Source organism: Toxotes jaculatrix, chromosome 9 (assembly GCF_017976425.1).
Source record: "Toxotes jaculatrix isolate fToxJac2 chromosome 9, fToxJac2.pri, whole genome shotgun sequence".
NCBI classification, from domain to species: domain Eukaryota; kingdom Metazoa; phylum Chordata; class Actinopteri; family Toxotidae; genus Toxotes; species Toxotes jaculatrix.
In genome coordinates this window covers 18,895,639-18,918,419 of record NC_054402.1, presented here as the reverse complement: position 1 = coordinate 18,918,419, position 22,781 = coordinate 18,895,639, and the positions used below count along the sequence as shown (strand labels likewise).

General features: G+C 40.6%; 1 protein-coding gene across 1 annotated transcript in view; it reads left to right on the top strand.

Annotated features, from left to right (window-relative positions):
* Positions 1 to 22,781, top strand: part of kirrel3b (kirre like nephrin family adhesion molecule 3b) — a 152,467-nt gene that overhangs the window by 86,367 nt on the left and 43,319 nt on the right. Inside the window, 2 exon segments of the mRNA XM_041046591.1 lie at positions 7,136 to 7,285; positions 12,324 to 12,473. Coding sequence (XP_040902525.1) covers positions 7,136 to 7,285; positions 12,324 to 12,473 — 300 coding nt within the window.

The window sequence follows — 22,781 nt, the reverse complement described above, 5'->3', positions numbered from 1 at the left end:
AATGTCTTATTTTTAATGTATTTGCTTCTGTAAAGCACTTTGAATTGCCTTGAGTCAGAATGGTGCTATATAATGCCTTGCCTTGCCTTTATATTAATGAAGTAGTCCATGTGACAAAAGCCTAGCTGCTCTGAGAAATAGAGCATCATTCCATATCGTGTTAAAACCTTGGCAAGAGCAGATTAGAAAAGTTTGAATTCCAGCATCTGAATACCCATTATTGCAGTGAATACCAGGGACCACCCAGAGCTGACCTACAATACATACTGTGGCAAATATTTGAGGCCTTGTCATTCATGCCTTTCCTTCCCTCTCTGAAAGTAGCTGTTTGTTCACGGCCTCATGTAATTTTCACTCCCTGAAGGCAATTTCTGTCAGAATGACCTGAGTTTATAAAAGGATGTTGCACTTATAACATCTCTTGTGCATTTACTGCAGGTGCAGAAATTCTTGTTTTGTTACTGCATGCTGTACCTCTCATGGAGTTTTAGATTTATTTCAGTAAGGTGAGCTCAGCTGCTAATTTTCAGCCACTTTCATCTGCAGAGTTAGTGCCTGTATGCCCTCAGACTTAGTGCTGAGATTAGAGTGCTGTGACATAGTCTGTGTAGTACCGTGTTCATCTGTGTGTCTGGCTCCATTTGCTATCCATCTCAATTTATTGTGGACATCAACATGTGATATATGCCAGGTTATGGTTTTTAAAGTTCAAAGTGCCAAACATCAGAAAATGATCCTCTAATCTCCCTATTAAACCCTTACAAGCACTAAATCAATCACTGCTAATCAGAATTATTGGGTGACTTGTGTGGTGACCCCTTACTTCTGAATTTATATTATGAATAATTTAGATTATAAAATATAGCTGTGTGAAGCATGACTTTCAATGGTTATGACTGGTAATTAGTTTGCTGTTTTCCTGCCAAGTTTCTGGCACACATTTGCAGTTATGCTGCTTAACACCTCTGAAACTGGGCTTGCTTCCTTTTTCAAATCTGTCTAAGTGCTTTTCATCATCATTTATCACCAATCTGAAACTAGCTTTCACAAACATGGATGAGAATAATGTAACCACAGGCAAGTTTGAAGTCACTCTTTTGTAGTTTCTATCCCCTAAATGGAGTCTCATAGCAGCATACTTCACTGACAGTGTCAAATTAATGATTGTGGTGCAGATAAAATAAAGTGCACAAATCACGGACATTAGACCTACAGCAAGAACGAAAGAATGCATGCTGGAGTTGAGGGCTTGTGACTAATGACTGTCTGTTGATTAAGGACAAGACTGGCGCATCACGGGAGTAGCAGATCTGGTGAAAAGGTGGGGGAGGGTGTGGATTGCAATAGACAAATTTCAGTTGGGAGAGATATAAAATAAAGAATTAAAATAAAAGAATTAAAGGCATCACTGGAGTCCTTTTACAAATGTTAGGTTACAATTTACAGAGCCTTGGAAAGGATAGAAAAACAAGTCTGATCACATGCTTAGAAAATGTACTTCTTTATTTCCTGTGGGGTGCATCTCCTCTTTGTGGTTTAAACAAATGGGCCAGCAGGGGCCCTTGCAGGGAGAGTGGATGATATTATTCACTTGACTTAGGTCCTGGTGGTCATTGCAATAGGATCTTAAAGAATAACTTGATTTAGTTTCTAAGTTCACTCTTTAATCAAAAGTGTCTAACACCTGTCACCTATGGCGGCACTACCAGTGGATTAGAAGCAGATAAAAATAAACCTCTCTCCCTCTTCCCCTTACATCTGTTTTCCCTCTCCAGTGCTTCCACTTCCATGCCACTGAAAACTACCAGTAGCAAACAAAGCGTGGTCATTGGCTACCAAGCTACAACACATATGGTTAACTTACCAACTCCTCCATATTTTGAAGCTCTCCTGTGCTTCTAAATTGCTGGTATAAAATGGCCAGGACAGAGGGGTAATAGTTTTTGATAATGATCCTGGGCTAAGCTTTGGTGCTGTGTGGCCACATGCCGCACAGACAGAATGCTGATTATTTCTCTGAAGTGGGCTGGATGTGTGTCCGTAACGGTAATTTCCAGGCCTGATTGGCAAAGAGCGATGAAATTGGGGGCAGTTAGCACTGAGGGGAAAATAGTGTTGGAGTGTGTGGAAATGCAGCATCCGTCCAATGGTAAACAAATTATCTGAAGTGAAATGACAACATTAGGCGATGCAAAGTGCCGGTCCACATTATGAATATGGCTCTGTGCACAGGCTTTAACTACCTGCTTTTTTCCGCCATTTGAAACAACTGGGCAGTCTTTATCAAGAATCTCTGGCCTCACCTTCCTAAATGCAGGGCATTCAATCAAATCCAGCATGAGTCATAGTCATAGTCAAACATATCCAGTAAGGGTAACGCATATTATCTGTATACAGTGTTTGTTTTACAAGTGGACAGGCAGGAAAAAAAGGATTTGAACATTCTGATGAGGAAGACAGATTGATGGTAATACATGCCTCCTCTAATGGGCTTGATAGAGCTTTAATAAAATATTCATTATTGGTAACTGTTGTTGTAACAGTGCCAGCTGTGTCTAAGGGATTGCATTTTTATATTAATGAAGTAATCCATGTAACAAAAGCCTAGCTGCTCAGAGAAATACAGCATCATTCCATATCGCCGTTTGTGTTAAAGCCTTGGCGAGAGCAGGTTAGAAAAGTTTGAATTCCAGCATCTGAATTCCCATTATTGCAGTGAATACCAGGGACCACCCAGAGTAGACTTAGAAAAAAAAACTATGGCAAATATTTGAGGTTTTGTCATTCATTCTGTTCCTCCCCTCTTTGAAAGTTTGGTGGCAGCCTCGTGTAATTTTCACTTTTCTGTCAGAATGAGTTTCTCAAAAAAAAATTGTTGTTCTTAAACTATAGTAAAGTGTATCCAGTAAGAGAAGTTTGGAAGGGGATTCACCACTGTAATTTACTAACATATGCCTGAACGTATAAAAGTTAAATAAAGATATGGGGATACAGAAATGCAGAAAACACGTGTATCATGTTTTTCGTGTTAGTTTGAATGTGAATATAATTACTGATGAGCACTGAGCAAATTAAATGAGTTATGAGTGTTCTATAACATAATTGGACTGAGATGGAGATAAAGATAGAAAAAGAGGTGACGCTCATTTTCTCCATCTAACACCCTGACCTTCATTGTGAAGTATGTGAATGCCTTGTCAAAATCTGCAGTGTGTCTTTAAGGAAAGGTGGCTGTTAGATAATAGACGGATAAGCTCTTATGAAAGATTTGAGCATGATGCTTGATTTAGCAAATCCAAAGAGCTGAAGTAAAACATTTCTCTATTGTTGTCACTAATCTTCACAGACAGTATAGGAAAACAAACTAAGTAGTTAACTTTATTTTGTGAAGTTCTATTCATAGCACAGGTTTCGCTGTTGCTGAGTGAGAAAGCCCAGAGAGCTGTCTGTTGTCTCTAGCGACAGACAAAAGGTGTCTGTTTCTGTTCTGTGTGCCCACACATTTACAGAACCTAACCCCTGAAGTCAAAGCCCATTTGTCTCACAGCAAATAGGCATGTCTAGACTGTTTTTCATTTTTTAACCAAGCTCTCTAGTAAACCCCATTAGGATGCTTAATGAAGTATTATTAACGTAGATCTCTGGCTCTGCAGGCACCTGAGCGCTATCGCACCTCCTCCCTTCCTATTACTGTCAGTGAAAAAGTCTGCAAAATGAGGTGCTTGATTCTTAACTGGGCATTTTAGTTCTGAAAATATTTTTCATGAATAAGTGAGGGCACAGGGGTTGTCTTCACTCTGTTGCGTGTCATGCCTGGCAGAGAATAAAGAAGAGGTAGATTAGGGAGGGGCACTTTTTTTTTTGCCATCGCTGTGATGCCCAGTGAAGGATAAATCTGGCAGATGTGGCAGAGATTTATTCTGTGTAGAGCCACCTTGATGTAAGCCCCATCCCTCTCAAACACATCACCTCCATTTCTCTACTGCTGTGTCACTATGAAGACTCAGCCAGGCTTTAAATTGAATGAAGGAGGTCACGTTTTAACTGCTCCAGTGACAAGTACAAGCTGGTGTCAGTTAAGTCTTTGATTCTCTCTGTCACCGGTGTATTTTAATAGCTCTTCTAGGGCATCAATCTAGAGAACAGAGAACAAAGTTTTAAGAAAATGTGCCTAAAGAATGAATACTTGCTCAATTATAATACAGAGGTAGAATCTTGTTCCATGAGAAGAACTCACTTGTTTGAGAGCAGTCTGGGGGAGCTCATCTGAGATCTGATTGGCAGGTGGTTGTTACTCTCTGTGCTCATACTTTCTATATTATGTGGCAGCCATGTTGCTTTTAGCAGCTGTGATTGATGATTGATCTTTATCATCAAAAGGTGAGCGATTAAGCGTTGCAGTTCCATAAGGTCGGAGTTAACTTTTAGTCCCTAGTATGTTTTACGATGCAAAAAATGCTGGAGCCAACTCAGAACTGTCATTTTTAAACCTTCCTTCCCTGTCTGGTAAATGCTTATGTATCCTGTCACCAGTTTGAAATTTATGCTTTTTTTTTTTTTTAAAGTCTCCAAGCCAAAGACTGGTGACATCATCTGGGTTATTTTGGAGAGCTCAGTCCAGAGCCACAGAAGACATTATAAAACTGTTTTCAAAGCCTGCATAGTTTTCCCTGTGACAAGTAAACTTATCTTGATGGGCAGAATCAGTGGAGTGGCCCCCCTCTTAAATCATGCAGCTCAAGTTCAAGTGAAGTAATGGCTCACGTGTGTGTGTATTTTGTGTGAGAGACGTGTGATTCACTTGAGTACAGTTAATTAATATTTTTGAAGGGGTTGTTTGAGAAGTCAAATATTTGTTTACAACAGTTCCAGGGCAAAGTGTGACACAGAATTAGCATGAGCTCCTACTGCAAATTGTGTGCTAAAATCTGCCTCTGTGCTGACACGACATCAAACGTATAAAACAGCTAAGGATGTTTTTCACCTAACTGAATCCTGTAATCAAGCTGATACTGCACTAATCTCCCAGTTGAGAGTGTGTAGCAGCATGACAGGTAACTTATCTCTGGAAAAAAATAATCTCCAATCATTTTTTTTTCTTGATTACACATGAGGGCAGAGAAGGAGGACAGGAGTGCGGATATAGGTGGGTTGTAGGAAGTGTGCAGGCATCTGTGTTGCCAACAGAGAGATCCCTCCAACGTTAAATCAATTACAGCACAGGCTGAACTGTTTGATAATATCAGTCATGACTGAGCAGATACAAGCTTCCCTGGCGTTTGCAGTGTTTTTCCAGAACATGCCAGGAAATCTGTTGAGTAGCTGTCTATATGTTAGCGTGCTTCATCTGCGTGCTGACTGGGTAGCAGAGTACAGCCGAGATAAGCTCCTCACGTGGGAGCACAGTCAGGGCTGAACAAAGCTGTCTAGGTTTGAAGGGCAATACATATGGTGAGATAAAGTCTCTCCTCACCAGCATCAGCCACAATATACATGCACATTTACAAAGGGACTGGTTAGCCAGGGAAAAGCTGTTGGGTCTCAAGATGATGAAAAGCCCATTACAGTATATGCTTTGAGGTACAACACATTATTTTATTTTTTTTTCCTGATGTTGGTTTAGTAATAGACGTATATTAAAATGAGGCAGTGTACTGGATTGTGTATTTCTGTCTAAGTGTGTGTGGTGCGTAGGCATGTGTGACACAGGGAAGAAAGTATGCAGAGCATAAATCAATATGAAAACTTCTGCTTATCTTTAACAAGCTATCCATCACATGGAATTCAGTTCAAGGCTGAAAAATGACTTGAGGAGATTATAATGCCATTTTCCTAAATTAAAATCAGCTTCCTGTATGACAACAGTCTTTTCTCTGATGTGGTTGGAAATCACACAACAAAGTTAATCAATTCCGTTGTCTGCAATAGGAGAAGTAATTTCCTTTGAATATAAAACTAAGCATACACAGAAAAGTAGTAGATGGCTGCAATGTGATACAAAGATGTAGTGAGATAAAAAATGTGCTTTCACGTTCTGTGCTTTCTTTGCTCTGCTTATTATTGTAATTCACTACATGTTGTTATTCTATCATCTTTTTTTTTAGCAAATGATTAGGTTAGAAAATGTGCGTGTGAGGCCAGTCGTGCATAATAGGAATACATGCTCCTGTTTGTATGCCTGTGTTTGTGCTGCTACACACATCGAGTAGAAAGAGAGATGTTACATTGTTCAAGAAAAAAGTAGACATGAACTTAGAAGTTGGGAAAAAAAAAAGAAACAGCTATGAAGAAAACTGTCTCAGTAAAATGTGAGAGAGGAAGAGACACTTTTAAACCTTTGCTACAAACCGTGCTCTCGTATCAGACTGAGAGTGTCTGTATGAATGCATGTCAGTGTGTGTATATGTGTGTGAAGGCTTTAGTTGATAGGCAGCCTGCCAGTGTTTCTAACTGCACATCAGTACCACTCTGTACCCTCCACTCTGATCCACGAACCCCCACCTCCTCCTCCACCGTACCCCTCCCCATTAACACACCCTCTGCCTCTAATGGAGTTCACTGCACACCACTTTCCGCCTGAACACGCAGTAGAGGAGTGCAGCTAATAGCAGTTGCACAGTTGGAATACATGGGTGTGAGCTCGAGTTAATGTATGCCACTAGAGCAGTGTTGGCAGACAAGATCGTGTTATCTGCTGTGGTGTGTACGGGCCCAGCCCATCTGTACGGTGACATTCTTCATAAATGAACCAAGCTGAGCTGTGACGGCTGTCTCTTAGCCCGAGCTTCAGTCCTGGTGCTGCGCTGACACCTCTGATGCGTGTACAGTATCTTGTCTCCGTATCATGAATCGTCAAAGAATATGCCACGTTTGTATATCACCCTTTAGGGTTCTTTCAACATGAGTTTGACAAGAGGTTTGAGTGAAATTGGTGGAAATGGGCATATGGTGCACTTCTGTTCATTTTCACTTCATTCAGCACTTGAAACATATAGAGCAGGTGTTTGTAAAACCCCACTTATTCTCACTCTTTGAGCTTGAATTTTCTATGCCTCATGTCCTGATTATATTAAAACAACAAAATGGTTTTAATGAGTTAGACCTAACCTTTCCCTTTTCTCGATTTGTTCTTAAGGGGTGGAGGCCATGTTTTCCCAGCAGCCACAGGACCTGGTGGTGGTGGCAGGCCAGCCTGTGACGTTACCGTGCACTATCCCCGGTTACCATGGCGTTGTCCTGTGGATCAAAGACGGCCTGGCGCTGGGAGTTGGCAGAGACCTCTCTGGTAAGGAGCAGCATTTATCCTCTTGTCTCTGTGCATTTCTCCATCACCCTCAGTTTCCTCTATTAATTACACTCAGTAATATAACTGTCATATTAAAATGGCTGCTTTTTGTCAAAGCCCCTTCATGTCAACATCCTACCCTCTGCCAAATACATCACTCCACAGACAGATAATAGTGTGCTACAAAAGAAGTATTACATTACAAGTGTTGCAGGAAACATCAGTAACTGTATCACACAACATGACCAAACAGAATCAAAAATTCATTTCTGTCTCTGTGTTAGATGCAGACCAAAATCCCTTACACTTTGTGTTTGGCAGAGAAGCACAAAAATCCGAATGAAATGTGAAATCAATAGTGGCACTGGTCTTTCTCCGGTGCTTCAGGCTGCTAAATGGCTTTTTGAAGAGTAGCTGGCATCCTCTAATTACACTGCACCTCATGTGTAATTGCCTTAATTGTTTAATTTGGAGTAAAAGTGACTACTACACTGTCATTTAGTAGCCTGTTGTTCCACCAATCGAGGTTTTATGTATATTCATGACCTTGATGAATTTCAAGGAAACACATCACTCCCCTAAATAAATATTTACAACCTTTTGAAGCACCGAGCTACTGAATGGGAAAATCCATAAAAGCATTGTACGCCCACATCATTTATTGAAATGATCATTAAATTCTTCCAAAACAGAGATCCGTTTGAATCTGTACACAGCACTCCGTACACAGCAGGATGCATTACTCCATGAGGGCACAGCCTTTATTTTGGAGCTTTCTAATTTGCCTCACACACTTCCATTCTGTGACCATCGAGAAATCTAGAGTAATTGCAATTCATGGCACAATGACACAGTATCCAACTGCGGCCATTTTTAAAAACACTGAAGTCTCTTATGATCAGGAATGATTAAATATGTATTCCACTAGAGATTGAGGGTCTTCTACCCTTTGACCTTTACCAAACACTCTTAGAGGCCTTCCCTGTCACTGATGTGGTCTGTAATTAAACCTCAGTGGCTGACAGAGCCCCAGTAAAGCCATCTTATTCCCTCTTCAAGTCCTTATCAGGCCCAGGGGAGGCTGAGAGGTTGCAGTAAACAATGGTCCTGCAGTCTTCGAGTCTCCTTTGGAGGAAGAGGAGGCAGACAGGAAGAGTACTTATGATTGCAAGAGACAGAATGAGAGAGAGAGAAAGAATGGAAGAGAGAGCATAATTTTATTTAAGGTCAGTGAAGCTGAGATGTGGAGTTTGTTTTATTCTCTTGTATCGTATTAATTTAAGAAGACAAGACAATGAAGATGAAATCTCATTTCAACAATGGGTGAAGTCAGAGGAAAGAATCCAGAGAAAAGAGAGAAGGTTGGATCACAACACTTAAGGGAATTGCAGCAGATCAGCCTTTAATAACATAGTTTTGAATGGTTTGGACAAAATGCAGTAGTCCCGACCTTGTCCTTCTGTTCTTATCTGGCTAAATAATCAGGACCAAGATTCAGAGTTGAAGTGATCTTTCTACCTTAAACTGCTTAAAAAATCCATAGGGTTTTCTATAAGGAGGAATAGATGCCTGCCTGGCGAAGATAGGTTGCTAAAATCAGCAGAATGATACGGACAGGGGCTGAGTGCCTTCTATTGAGGCGGATGACACTTTTTCAAAATAAAGCGCTCCACAGCTGTCCTTTTTATCACTCCTGCTTACATAAACAAGCAATGCATGCAGCAGTAAACGAATGATGAAACATCCAATGCAAGATGTACACAATGAAAGGAAAGTGGCAGCTGTATACATAAAAAGTGCAACGAATCAAATGTTGCATGGAGCATTTCAATAATATAGGTCTGCTTGGCTATTCATAGAAAGAAGCTGCGTCGGCAACGGCATGCTCCGCCTGGGACCTGTTTCCATTCACAGGAGCAGTGATTAAACTGAAAGAACTCTTTCACCATTCAGTGCGAGAAATCACAGCACAAAAGCCAATGATTCCTATCTGTTCCTGAATTTCCCATTCATTCCCTTTTGTGTCATGCTTTTCCACCCTAATTAAAGAAAAGTAAAGTAGCCCCACAGCATCTCAGAACATACCAATCAATGCCATGAATATGCATGACAGAGACTGTATCTGCTACATATGATGATGATGGTGACAACAGAAAAAAAGAAAAAAAGCTATAAGTGAATTCTCATGGGCACACAGTGAAAACGGAGAGGGAAGTGTTTGTAGACATTACGCTACACGCTCATAGGAGAATGGGCTCTTGGGAAGGGAAGCTGACAATTAGTAGATCTTCAGCAGCAAGCATGTGTCACTCTTGCCTCTCATGAGAGTGAACTGAACGGTCACCTGTTCACCGCTGCAGCTAACCTGTTTCTGTCCCTTGGTGGTTACACTGTGAAACATGTTCTAGGTGAATGCTATAAATCACTAGGCCACGCCTCAAGTGTCTGTATGCTTACATGCACACACACACACGCACATACACCATTGATCTAGCCTCAAGACAAATCCATTCGCCCCTGATGGATTCATTACTCCTTAATGGGCCTATTTTACATTGTTTGCTTTGGGTAACACATTGTGTCTTTGAAATTCGCTGAGATCCAAGATCAATGGCCCTTTATAGGTACACATCACATGTGCAGAGGTGATCAGTCTTCATGTCTGCCAGTATAATTTCAGTCACATTGACAAAATGCATGATCAAAGCGCTTATAAGTTGGAATAAAAAAACATATTACAGGATGTTTGCGTTCTTTGAAAATGAGATTATAACATTCTTATCGTTTACTATCCACCACAAATGCAAACGACTTTTCCTTTTGGATCCAGCTAATGCACAGAGATGAAACTGGAACAGAGCCATGTCCTCACACAGCAAAATTATTCTTAGTTTGCCAGAGGCACAGATGAGGTAATTGGCCAGATCATTTGTTTGTCTAACATAAATTTACATGGTTTATACCTTGCTACAATTAAGATAAGCAAAACAAAAGTGCAGTTGGAGTAAATTCCAGTTCTGGGATAGGTACCTTAAGGACTCGCTAGGTGAACTAGAGTCAAATCAAGGTCATATCGCTCAGAATGTGCAGTGATCATTACCCTTGTGATCCGCATTGGCATTATTGCTTTAAATCTCATCAATGAACATAAAATTGAAGCAAAATGGTTCTCTGGGTGACCTTGTGCGCATAACGGTGCATCCTCTATTTTAGGCACTATTCTGAGCACTAAAACATGGAAAGCTCCTTTTCAGTCAGTGGTTATTAATATTAATAATGGAAGCTTTTAGTTGTGACAAGGTTTCTATTAACCCTATTACATTTACAACCTGGTTTATTGAAGCTTTGCTACTGCTCAGTGTACGACACATCGTAAGTAAATTCAAAGAAAGGAGACATTTTATCACCAGTGTGAACAGTCCCCCCCCCAAAAAAAAACACTCGCTGGTGCAGTTTTCATATTTTTTCATTTTTTTAGTTAGCTCAACACTTATTTAGCCTTCCTCAGTTTATCTTCTCCTCCGCTGTAATATTAAAGTTTAGGCTTTCTTCTGCCCTTCGTGTTCCCACTGTACAGACCCACACGTAGGAGGATGAAATGCAGAGAGTGGCTTAATCGGCTGTAACTCACCCCACCAGCATAAAATGAGCCCACTTCATGCTCTATTAAAGGCAACTGGATTCAATGAAGCAACAATCTGTAATTGGACTTGAGCATACGATGGGTTTTTGCAGTAGACATATTCAAGGGCATAAAAGCTGTTATAAGGCTGCCCAGTCTGTTATGTTCCTTTTGGGCGCTAAAACATATAACCAGCCTGTAAAAGCTTTACAGTGAAAGACTGAAGTGTTTGGGGATCTCTGAAGTGAACATGAGTCAGTGGCTAGCTGTTACTAAGAAATCAATATTTTACTGGCCAGCATTTGTTGGCTTTGACCCAACAGTTGGATGTGTGCTGATAGAGTATTTTGGAAAGGAAATGACAAGTGTGTGAGTCTAAAGTATGAAGTTTTATTTCACAAAGTTGGAGTGAGGCTTTGTTAAAAGTCCGACCTTGTTCTGCTGTAAAATTCTCCAATCCTATCCACTAGTTTCATCATTGATCAATTTCTTAAGGACCACTGAAGGAAAAAGCAATTCTTTTCTGGAAATTCTTACCAATTTTTGGAGTGCAATTTTTATGAACAGACATTCTCATTTCATTCCACATACTGTATCCCCAATAATTGGAAATATGGAGTGAGGGAAAAAGGAAACGGATCATCAGAGACGAGCAATTCCAAAAGCATGAGAAATACCCCATAAAGCTTCTCAGTCAAACACATTCTTCTTCCTGCTTATTTGCCCCGGTGGAGGGATGCACTCCACAACACACTCGCAACGCATATTTCGATAATAGTTAGGGGATATCTTTAAAACCATCTCACTTGACTTGTGTAAAATGCCCAGGTCTCCTGGATATTGCTCTGCTTTCTTGCATTATTAAACTATAAATCATTTCACAGAGCAATGCTGAAACAAGTCAAACACAAGCTGTTCCTGTTAACGGTTGCAGTAAAACATCATTCTCCAGAACACAGCAACCTCCTCAGCAGCTCATTAACATTGCCAGGAGTGCTATAAAAAACATGTATGAAAATGCATTGTGAGTAAATTAACAAATGAACAAAAATACATACGCCTGTAAAGTAATCTGCTTCTCACCTATCTGCTGTTTGAATTATCTGGTTATCAATTAAAGTTCTTTCTCTCATGCCAATGTTGTACATTTTAAAAACAATTGGTAAAAAGCATAAACACCTTTGTTTATGCTTTTTATCAATTAAAAGCTCTTTGCCAATTACAGTTGACTTCATGATAATTATTGCTTAAGAAGACACGTGTTATAAAACATGCTTGTGTCTTTTTGTTAGATTTTTGTTGTTGCTATGAGTCTACAAAGCTTTAAAAGGACAACTTTGCCTTCTTGCTTTTGGCAAATGAGTAACATTTTCATTTTGAGGGTGATTAAAATGAACAAATGTGTTTGCACTGCAGGCTATCCTCGTTACACAGTGATTGGCGACCACGGTTCAGGAGAGCATCATTTGCGAATCCAGCGTGTCGAGCTGATGGATGATGCCATGTTTGAGTGCCAGGCTGTCCAGGCAGCAATGAGGTCCCGTCCTGCCCGTCTCACTGTGCTGGGTGAGTCCAACTTAAATGCATACAGACTCCAAACAGTACCACTGTACTGGCACCAAAAACATTCAGCCACTGATGATAAAAAACAACTCATGGAAAAAGCTTTACTGGCATCAATCTTTCTTTAGTTTTTCAATATTTCGTGTTGCTTTCAAAGGGCTCCTGAGGATTTAAGGGGCACAATGACAAAATTAGATCAGCATTACAGAACTGTCTGTTTTATTCCCTTACATATGTTTGTGGTATTTGGTTTTTCATTAGAACAAATGTAGCATTTTCAGTGTTCTGCTTTTATTTGCTGCAACACAAGCATCAACATCCAGGTGTTCTAAAGAAGAGCAGGGCAATTAGCCCAAATTCATCGTCCCAAATATTCAACCCAAATCTGCACTCTTGAGCCTAAGCGCTGGACAGAAGCACTACCAGAGGCTCAAGGGGCCCTGACAAAAGTGGTGCTTCACAACAGTCAAAATGTGCAGCGAGCATCCTTGTTCGCTTTCCAGGTGCACAGAAAACGTAACTGTAGGTACAAACACAAACACAGGTATTCACATGCAGTCTCTGATGAAATATCCACAGCAAATCCTGAGACCTTGAGATATGTTTTGTATTAAAACCATCAGAAACAAATTAAATCAATGCTAACATTTCCCATCTGGCAGCCAGTGTCAGTAGGACTAAACTTTCACATACCCTTACATTTCCACATTCATTTCCTTCCTCTGCATGCAGCCTCCATTTTCATTATTACTGTAAGCTTGAGAGGTTACAGGCTCTTAATTAAACTTTGTTGGGTTATCATCCAGCATTGCCATTTCTGCCTTATTGGCTAACACAAGTGCAATTGCGTCTCTTCCGTGAGACCTTCACGTTTCTTACTGCTTCCTGACTCCGGCTGCCTCTCGCAACCTAAAGCCAAAGAGAACAAGGGAGGAGGAATGAGGAGAAAAAAAGAGAGCTGTGAAAGAGAGAGAGAGAGAGAGAGTGGTGTCTGCCACGCAGTATCCTCGCCACGAGCGACTGATCCGCCTTATTGATCCAGCCTAATGAAAAGTGAAACTAACGATTTGTAGGGGAGAAGGCAGCAGGAGAAAAAGAGAGAGGGGAAGACAAATTGCGGCATAACATTTCTCTGGCTGCCAAGCCCCCCTGCAAATGGATATGAGTGAATAATTATGGATACTTCTACAGAGAGCTAAAAATGTCTGTTGTGACTGCACTTTTCTACCTTCTGCTACTGTCCCTCTTTCCATTCTTGTCCAGATCTTTTAGTGTTTAGCTGCTGTGACTCTGAGCTTTTCATTGTAACCTTGCTATTCGATCACAGCGTCAAGGACAAGAGGGAAAGAAGAGTCATTGACAGTTCAAAATGTGAATCCAAACCCTTGTCAAGGACATTGTCAAGGGAATTGATCAATTCAGCTGTGTTAAGTTAAGGGCATTTTAGGTTTCAACATTATCATCACTAAAATATTATTTTTAATGCCAGTTTCTTTAGCCTTCCTATTATCCCACAGAGTTTTCACAGGAAGGAAACTGCAAGTAAACAGCTGCCACACACAGCGGATGCAAATAATTATCGTTTTTTTGTTTTAATCCCCTTGACACTGTGCTTTCCTGATTTGGCAAACCCTACACTGGCTACTCAAAGTAATTAAAACAAAGAAACAGACTATTTGCAGATGCTTGATTTTGGACTGCAAAGCAACGTCCAGCAGCAGGAAGTGCAGTAGTTGGCCTTACTGTATTTAAGTAAGTAATCAGCGATGTGAAAGGGGAAGCCTTTATTACCTATTTGGCTGATTGAGTGTGAGTGAGTTTATCATTCCTCCCAGTAAGCTGGAATAGAAGGTGTTTGTTTAATCCCCTGCCGAGCTAGCTGACTTCTGAATGCACTGCTAGGGAGAACTCCAGGCTGACATACACACAAGGTAATGGAGGAAATATATGCAAGGCCTGTGTCACTGCAAACTCCAAGCTGTCAATTACTTGCCAGTGGTGACAGAGTGTGTCTATCGACTTGGAAGACAGCTATGGCCCCACACACCTATACACACACACAGTGTATACACACACACAAATACATAGGCATATACACAATATGCTTACACACGCACCCACACCCAACGGTGCATACACACACACGCAGCTTCCCTTCTCTGAGCTGACAGCAGAATAAATCTAAAACTCTCTCCTCCATCTTTCATAACTCAATATCAGCCCAAACTCCTCCTTGTGCCATATCAGAGGAACTTCTCTCCTCTTGACTTTGATAGGCTCAGAAATAACATAACACAAATATTTCCTAACACATAGAGGAAAACCTTTATCGCCGCCAAAGAATAAAAACTGCATGTTTTCCATTTCCAGCATTTTTCCCATTGATTTGCTGAGTTTATCCATCAAAGGCAAAAGGTTCACGTGATCCAAAGATGTAGCAGCCGTGACCTTAACTGAACTGCCAAGCCTTTGTTTTACCTTCATTCCTTTCAGCCAATATTCCGAGTACAAGACTGATAGAATTAAAAGAGGAAAACAATGGCCACATCAGCGTTTATGAACAATAATGAAGTTCCTTCATCCGGTGAACTTAACCCATCTCAGCGTTTGCATGGCTTGCAGGCTTACCCTCAGATGCCAAAGGAGAATCAAGGTCTTGTGAATTAGTCATGAAGGAAGCGAATGGAGGGTTTCAGGTCCAAAAAAGACCCCTGAGGCTAATTATATCCCTTGCAGCAAGTTGGCACGGCTCCAGACCTTTGCTCTAATCTTTCTGTCTTAGGTTGGGGACCACTAGAAGGGGAGGGACGGGAGATCACCGTTGTTTGATTAAGGCCTTTGGCTGAAAAAAAAACTTGTCTGAGGTGTTCTGTATCTTTTGCTAATCGGGAATGTGTTAATCTTTTCCGCAAAGGAAAATCTGTCATAGTTTTGTAATGAAATGTGGTGCCATTTATTGACTCGTTGCTGTCACTTTTATAGATCAGTCTCTTTTTTGTTTCACTGACTCTTGCTTTTTCTCTTTTTTCTCTATAACTCACTGAATCATTCCTAGTTAATGCAGAACAAAGGCTTTCTTTGATGACTAAATTTTCTCACTTTAAAATACTGTCTTGAAAGGATATTGAAAAGATATAAAATTAATTTGTAAAGTAACGCAGACAGGCTTTGTACATCTACATAATCTCTGTTAATTGAAGTTTTAAAATTGCCTATCAGGTGTGTACCAAAGATAAACCAAAGATAACACAGTGGCCAATGGGACTTCTCACTATTGTGCTCGCTCTCATTTTATTAATTAAAGCTAAACTGCTGCTTTCCTCGGCTAATAAATGCAGGTTTTCTCACTTAAGCTGACTGATGTTCTTTTAACCTTTGTCAGTTTGTTTTGAGACCCAAAGCACAGAGATTATTCATGTTTTCATAGCTGCACAGGATGTGACAAACTGCTCCTTTTCAAAGTGTAACAAGGGCAAGCAAGGGTGATCAGCTTGGTTTAGTTTTAGATGCATTTTTGACACACACATTTTCATAATTATTTACTTCTCTGTTCCAACTCTGCCCAGTGCAGGGTCATACGGGTCATACTGCAGACCATGCTATTGAGATGAGGCAGAAGTTGTGAAATGCTTCAAAAGGTTAGCCTTGCTTGAAGCAAATAAAGTTGGGTTACAGAGCTTGACACTTCATTAGGTGGAAATATTTTTCTTTGTTGAAAACAAGTGGCTGTCAGGTTCTGTAAAAACCTTGCATTCATGATTCATAATTCCATTCACATTCAAAATGTTTTTAAGTTGCAAGTTGTATGTACAGTCACAATACAGTATACAATACATGTTATAAAAGTCATGATCAAAATATTGTGACCAAAGTATTTATGAACTGTCATGAGTAAATTGTGTTTGAAGACAGCGCAAATGTGTCAATGATTATTTGTAAAATTAATGTTAATTATTACAATAGTTATACTGTTAAAATTACACACTCAGACACAGTGTTGCAGAAGTGGAATTTGTTCAAGCGAATACTGTGAACAGTTTGCCGTGAGTTTGTAACAATAGTTTATCTCCTTTTTCCTTTCATACATGCTGTTGCTGCTGACAGATAACTTATGTATTTTGTTAGCTTTATATTTGAACCCATGCTCTCTTCACTCCATTATCAAAATGAGATGTACATACATTTGTTGCAGGAGGTGAAACTTCAAAGACCCTCCACAAGATCTCTCAAAATGACAGGAATTCATAAACACAGTATGATGCTGGCCCTCATACAGACATTTTGATGGCATGCCATTTGAATGAACCATTGTGTGCAAGATAGTTGTTTTCCTTTCCTGCATTGTTAATGTTTTGGACCTGTGCTTCAGCAACAATATTCTTGTACACAAAAGCCCAAGGGTATCTTTTGTTAATGTCGTTTCCAATTGCCAAAGCTGAATCAGCTATTTCTGTGGATAAGTCTGAATTCATTATTTCTCAAGGATCACACTGCCATCCTTTTAGTAATGGAGGTGAACTTTGAGGTCAGAGTTAAAAAAAAAAAAAAGAAAGAAAGAAAAGAAAAGAAAAGAAAAAGAAGAAAGAAGAAACTATAAGTTTTCAGGCTGAAAACAAGACATTGTTCCACATAGTCCATAAATGTGTGTATAGTGTCAAAGTCGCTGTCCGTGGTACTGGATCTGTTCTCTGCTGAGAGTGTGTGAGCTGTTTTACCACTAATTCAGCCAGTGATACTGTTCGCAGTGAGTGAGAACCGCTGACCAATGACAGGTCTGTAAGAAACGTTTGCAACTGTTGGCTGGGCTTTATAACAATGAATGCCATTTGGCTCTTGCTGTCTCTTGGAAAAAAGCTTATGCAAAGTAGTAACTTTCCTCAGCTCACAGTTTGTCTGTACACCTGAGCATTTATTATTATTATTATTATTGAGGCATGCAGTAATTTGTGTCGAGTCTCAGGATAGTTTCTATAGAGCTGTGTGACAGCTCAGCAGAGCTGGGGGTGACTTCAGTTAGACTGGTGTTTAAGGAGTGGTGTTAGTTGCTCTCCAACCTTGCTATGAATCAGTAGGAATAACATTTTTGTGCATGGGTACTTTGTGCACTGTTTTTGTTTTCTTTATCGGTAAATAGAAATCACCCATATCCATATGCCTCTTACTGAGCACTGCTGTTGAAATTGTGTGTGTGTGTGTGTGTGTGCGCGCGCATGTGCGAGCCACATTATGAGCCACTCAAACAAAATTTCACAGCAGTCCAATTACGAGTTCACAGGCAAGTTAAGTAAAGAAAATAAAAAAAGCCTCCACTGTAAGTAACCAATTTGTCTCTCACAAAAGTTAATTTCGGTCTAGCCAAGCATCTCAGTCGAGGCATAGGGAGAGATAAGTGTCCTAAAAAGCAGTTGTTCTGGGAGAAAATATGACTGTAACATTTATATTCCATTGCCTTTACTGCCATTTTGTGTGAAACACGAGATGGAATGATAACTACATCCATGATATCAGAGTGGCTGTGAACAGGTGCGTGATTATGGTAGACAGACTGTATGTAGGATGCTTTTTTTTTTCCTCAGCGTTTCAACAGAAGGAGGAGAAATGACGCAAATACATCTGTGCTTTGCAAAACAACAGTACCAACTGTGTACAGGTGCTGAGCTGATTTGAATTCACATGATATGGTAAATAGGTTTGCTCCAGCTAACTGTAATTGTTGTCAGAAACTAATGATTGGCATTCAGAAAAATCGGAAAACCACTAGGATTAATAATTGGCAGAACCTTGAAATCAGCTCTGTTTATTTTTAACTGTGCTTTAGGAGCCCGAAATTCAAATTTCCTGCCTCCCACCTTCACACACATACACACATAGCTACATGGCACAACTCAGCCGGGTGGTGAGCAGCGATGTCAGCACCCTCCCAATCTGTGGAGTGCAGCTTCTGGGGCTGCACATGGCTGCGCTGTGACGGAGCAGGCGCTGCACGTCTCTGACAGCTCTGGCATCTCCCCACTCCTCATCTCATCTTCGTCCTTCCCTCCCTCCATTTTATTTGGCACTGTTCATTTGGTGGATCGCGACACCAACGCTACCAAAACATTACAAAGTGTTTTGGTGCCGTACTTATTAAAATGTTCCCAAAATTTTGTCTTGTACATCCAAGCCTTCAAGCTTTTGAATGTTTGTCCCATCCACTTTCTTCCTCTGTCTCCCTTAATCTTCCAGCTCATATTTACCCTCCCAGTTTATTATTCTTCACTATGTGACAGCACACCCTTTCTTACAAATCAATCTTCTGCTTCTTTTTTATTTTGTGTATACATTTTGTACAGTCTGCCGTACTATTTGTGATTGCCATCTGCCATTCTGTTTGTGAGAGTCAAATGCTTTTTCTCACTTTCTTTTCCATTCAAACATTTCACTCATCCACTTTCTTTCGTCTCGTGTGAGTGCATGTGCACACACATGGCTGAGGATCCTATGGCTTTCAAACAGATGTACAATGACAGCACTTGAAGAGGGGAAAGTGATTTGGGCCAGTGAGCCACGCATGTCTCTTGTATCCACCTGCGTTGGGTATTCCTCTCCTCTCCCTTTTGTCTTCTTTTTTTCCTGATCTATCTATCACAAACTCTGCAAGCTGTCGCAGTGGGGTGACAGGCGGCCCGTGCAAGCATTCTTCTGAAATAGACAGGCAAGTCAGGAAGCTCATTGTTGTTCAGGACACGTCTGCTGAAGCACAGCGCTACAGCAGCTACGCATTGCCAGCCTTCCCCTCCCCTATCCCATCCAGCCTCCTTGTGAGGAGCCCTCTCTTATTCATTCGCCTCCAAATTGCTTTTTCTCCCTTGCTCATACTCCTGGAAAGCTGGGGTGCTCGCAGGATTTCATTGGATGCTTTGGAGAAGTTCCCCCCCCAAATATCGGTTTGGCCTGGAAAACCCAGCAAGTTCACCGGTTGTACACCAGTTGTTACCAGAGTGAAGAGAGAGAGAGAGACTACTCAGCCAGTTCCAGTGCATGTTATCAGCTGCCTCACACATAAATTCAGATTTTATGTTTTGTGTTTGAGGAGTTTTATGTTCGGTGTTTGGAGAATTCATATGTATCAAGGGGCAAAAGGCAGCTTTATGACCCCCAGGGTTTATTTAGGCCCCTCTTAGAGGTGACGGACTTACTGCCTTGCACTGTTGAGTTAATTACACATCAATATGCCTTGGTCTCATTTATGGATATCTTTGATTATACAGTAAAAGTAAATGATCTCACTGAAGTCCAGGCTTTCTGACATCACTGTGTCTTTTTTCTTTTTGATTGAGGTGTCAGAGATGGAGTTTATAATCAGATATGTCTAGCATAGGTAGATTTGGAAAAACACTTAAATGAATCCCAAGTCTTATCTCAGACTGTGTGAGCTGATGGACCTCCATAAAATTTTACCAGCCTTAAAACACAATAGCGGAATTATCTGCTGGAATAAGTTAAAGTGTGTTGTGATAGACCCATTGGATTTCTTTTTCAAACCAAAAAAAAAAAAGAAAGAAAAAAAAAAGATGGTTCAAAAAGATGAATTATGATGTAACAAAGCCATGGGTCAAACTAACTCCAGCAAACTGTTTCAGATGATGAAAGTAATGAAGTGGCTGTATCTTACAGCTATTTTAAAAGCTTTAATTGAAACCAACATGCCTTACACCCTTGATTAATCCAAACAAACAGCAGAAGCATCAGGTCCTTCTTGACTGAACCGTTACCAGTTACCCTGTAATCACTGAAATACGTATGAATATCAGTGTCTGTGCGTGTGTGGACCGCCATACACGCAAGTCTACGCATGCACAGGAGCATGCAAATTTGTGAAAGCGTTGAATGGGATTACATTATTATCCCCAAGAAAAAATGTAGTGAGTGGAGCAGGTTTGCAGTGAGTCAGCCCTGTAATTAAAGAGGAGCGATCAATCTGTACCACTGACCACACTACTTATGCCAAGTCCATCGAATGACTGCAGTAAAGAGCTAATTTAGAACCATTAGGGACTGCTGAGTTTGCAAACAGCCCAGTAATGATGATGGCTGATTCAAGTTCAAGGCTTGGCCTCTATGTAACTGTCAGATCTGGCAGTCGTGGGGTGGGATCAGTGAGTGAAGATATCGGATGAAGAGAAAGAGCTCAATAGCAATTTAAATGAATTTTTCTTAGTCGTTCATTTGTATTCATTCATGTATTAATTCCATGCTCTTTTAGTGGAGGCGATGTCAACAAGATGCCAACGACACAGGAAACAGGTCTAGTCCCGGCTGTCACAACCTGTCCCCACAGTGGCACCGTCCACATACAGTGAGACCTCAAACACTATGAGGATACAAAGGTATGGATGTAGGATAGAGGCAGCCAGGCATGTCGTCCTTCTCCTTGTCTGCTCACCATTCACCCACAGCGTTCTGCTGGCAGGCAGCCCTACAGGGGGACATGACCTGAAAGTGTAGCAGTGCACTATTTGGTCTGCCTGTGACCTCCTCTCTCCTATGTAGCTCCACTATGCATGAAATCATAAACTCCCCTTGCACTGTATGCTCTGACATCCCTCCATGGAAAACATAAGTCCAGATAATAGTAGACAACTGAGACTATTAAAGGTCAAACAGTGACTTACTTAAACAGTCTTCAAGGATATAACCACATTCATTAGTCGAGTCACCTTCTGACCCTGTAGCATGCGTTTGTAGACACTGATATGTGTAAATATGTGTGAAGGAGGAATATTTCCTTCGAGAGAGCTGTGATCTCTCTGTCTCTGAGAGATTTTGAGCACTTGTAAGCAACAACGGGAAAATCACTGCAATTGGATGTGCGGTGAGTGAGTCCTATCATTCATGTACTGTCAGTCTTTCCTTCCCAATCTCCCCGTCCCTTTTATAGCTGCCTTATATGCCTGACATTTAATTAATGTTTCAGTCATGTGTGCAAGAGAGCAGCGACAGAAAGCCAATAACACTGGATCTTTGCAATCAACTGTCACAGTGCTATCACCGAGCCTCACATTTTGTTCGTTTTCTTTAATGACAAACGGGAGAGCCGTCTCGAGAGTCCCGGCTCATAATGCTTTTCGCATGCTTCCCGTCTCATTTGCACACCGTGCAGAAACTCTGTTCTTAGCATAAGAATAAATTCATGTGATCTTCTTGACCTTGTTTCTAATTGCTGATTGAAGGACCAGAAGGTGACCACATTCTCACAGAGATTCTTACTTGCCTAGATCAGCACACTCTGTTGTCTGATCTGCTAGTGCTGACCTGAGATTCTTCTGCCTCTCCCATCCATCCGCATATTAATGAGGACCAGATGAAAGGGAGCCAGCCAGAATTAACACTGTATTTCAAACTCAAACACACAACAGGAACCAACGAGTGGGAATAGTCTTTGAAATAACAGATTTACTGGTCCAGTTGGTCAGAGGTATTAGTCTGGACTAGTCAGAGTCCAGACTTCACTGTTCCCACACTGGTCTGATTCAGTCCTTACTCACTGTAAATGTGTTGTAACGATGCTTGTGCTGTCTGATAACAAACATTTTCCATGTTTTTAGTCAACAATTTTATGTAATAAAGGCATTAGTCATAACAGCCAAATACCAAATCGCCACCCCCATGTACTAATCAACGACTAAGAACTAGAGTGTGATGTTTCTATGGTTCACCAGTCTCAAAGTGCTGCTCTACCAGCTCTGCATCATACTACAAATAATACATGACCACATGTGCAATAGACAAAATCCACACCTTAAAATATCAGTCCTGGTTGGCTGTGGTTACCGTGGCAACATCAAGTGTGGATTAACATCGCAGCAAACACTCCTTGTCACCTGCAGCTCCTCATCTCACATCTGATCTGCGGACCCAAAAATGACCATGTCTTGTTTTGTTTGATGCATTGATCATTGTTAGCGCTAACTGCAGTAACAAACACACTGTGACTGCTTCACAAGAAAACCACTGCACGTCTCATGAGGTTTATCGTGAAGCATCAGTGTGAAATGTTTGATTTGCACTTGTAGGAACATAATACAGAGAGTGAACAGTAAGCAGTAAATCAGAAATAAAATTTAACGGTGACTGTATTGTGTGCTGCATTATTTCATGTGAATCCCTTGTACACAGGATATAATTTTGTCTAGTGTGGGAACAGTGGACTCCACCACTAACAATAAAAAATAAATATATAAATAAATAATAATAAAAAATAATAAAAGTTAATTAAAGAATGGTTTTGTTTGATCATTTTAAAAGTAGATTTTATAAAAACTAAAACTG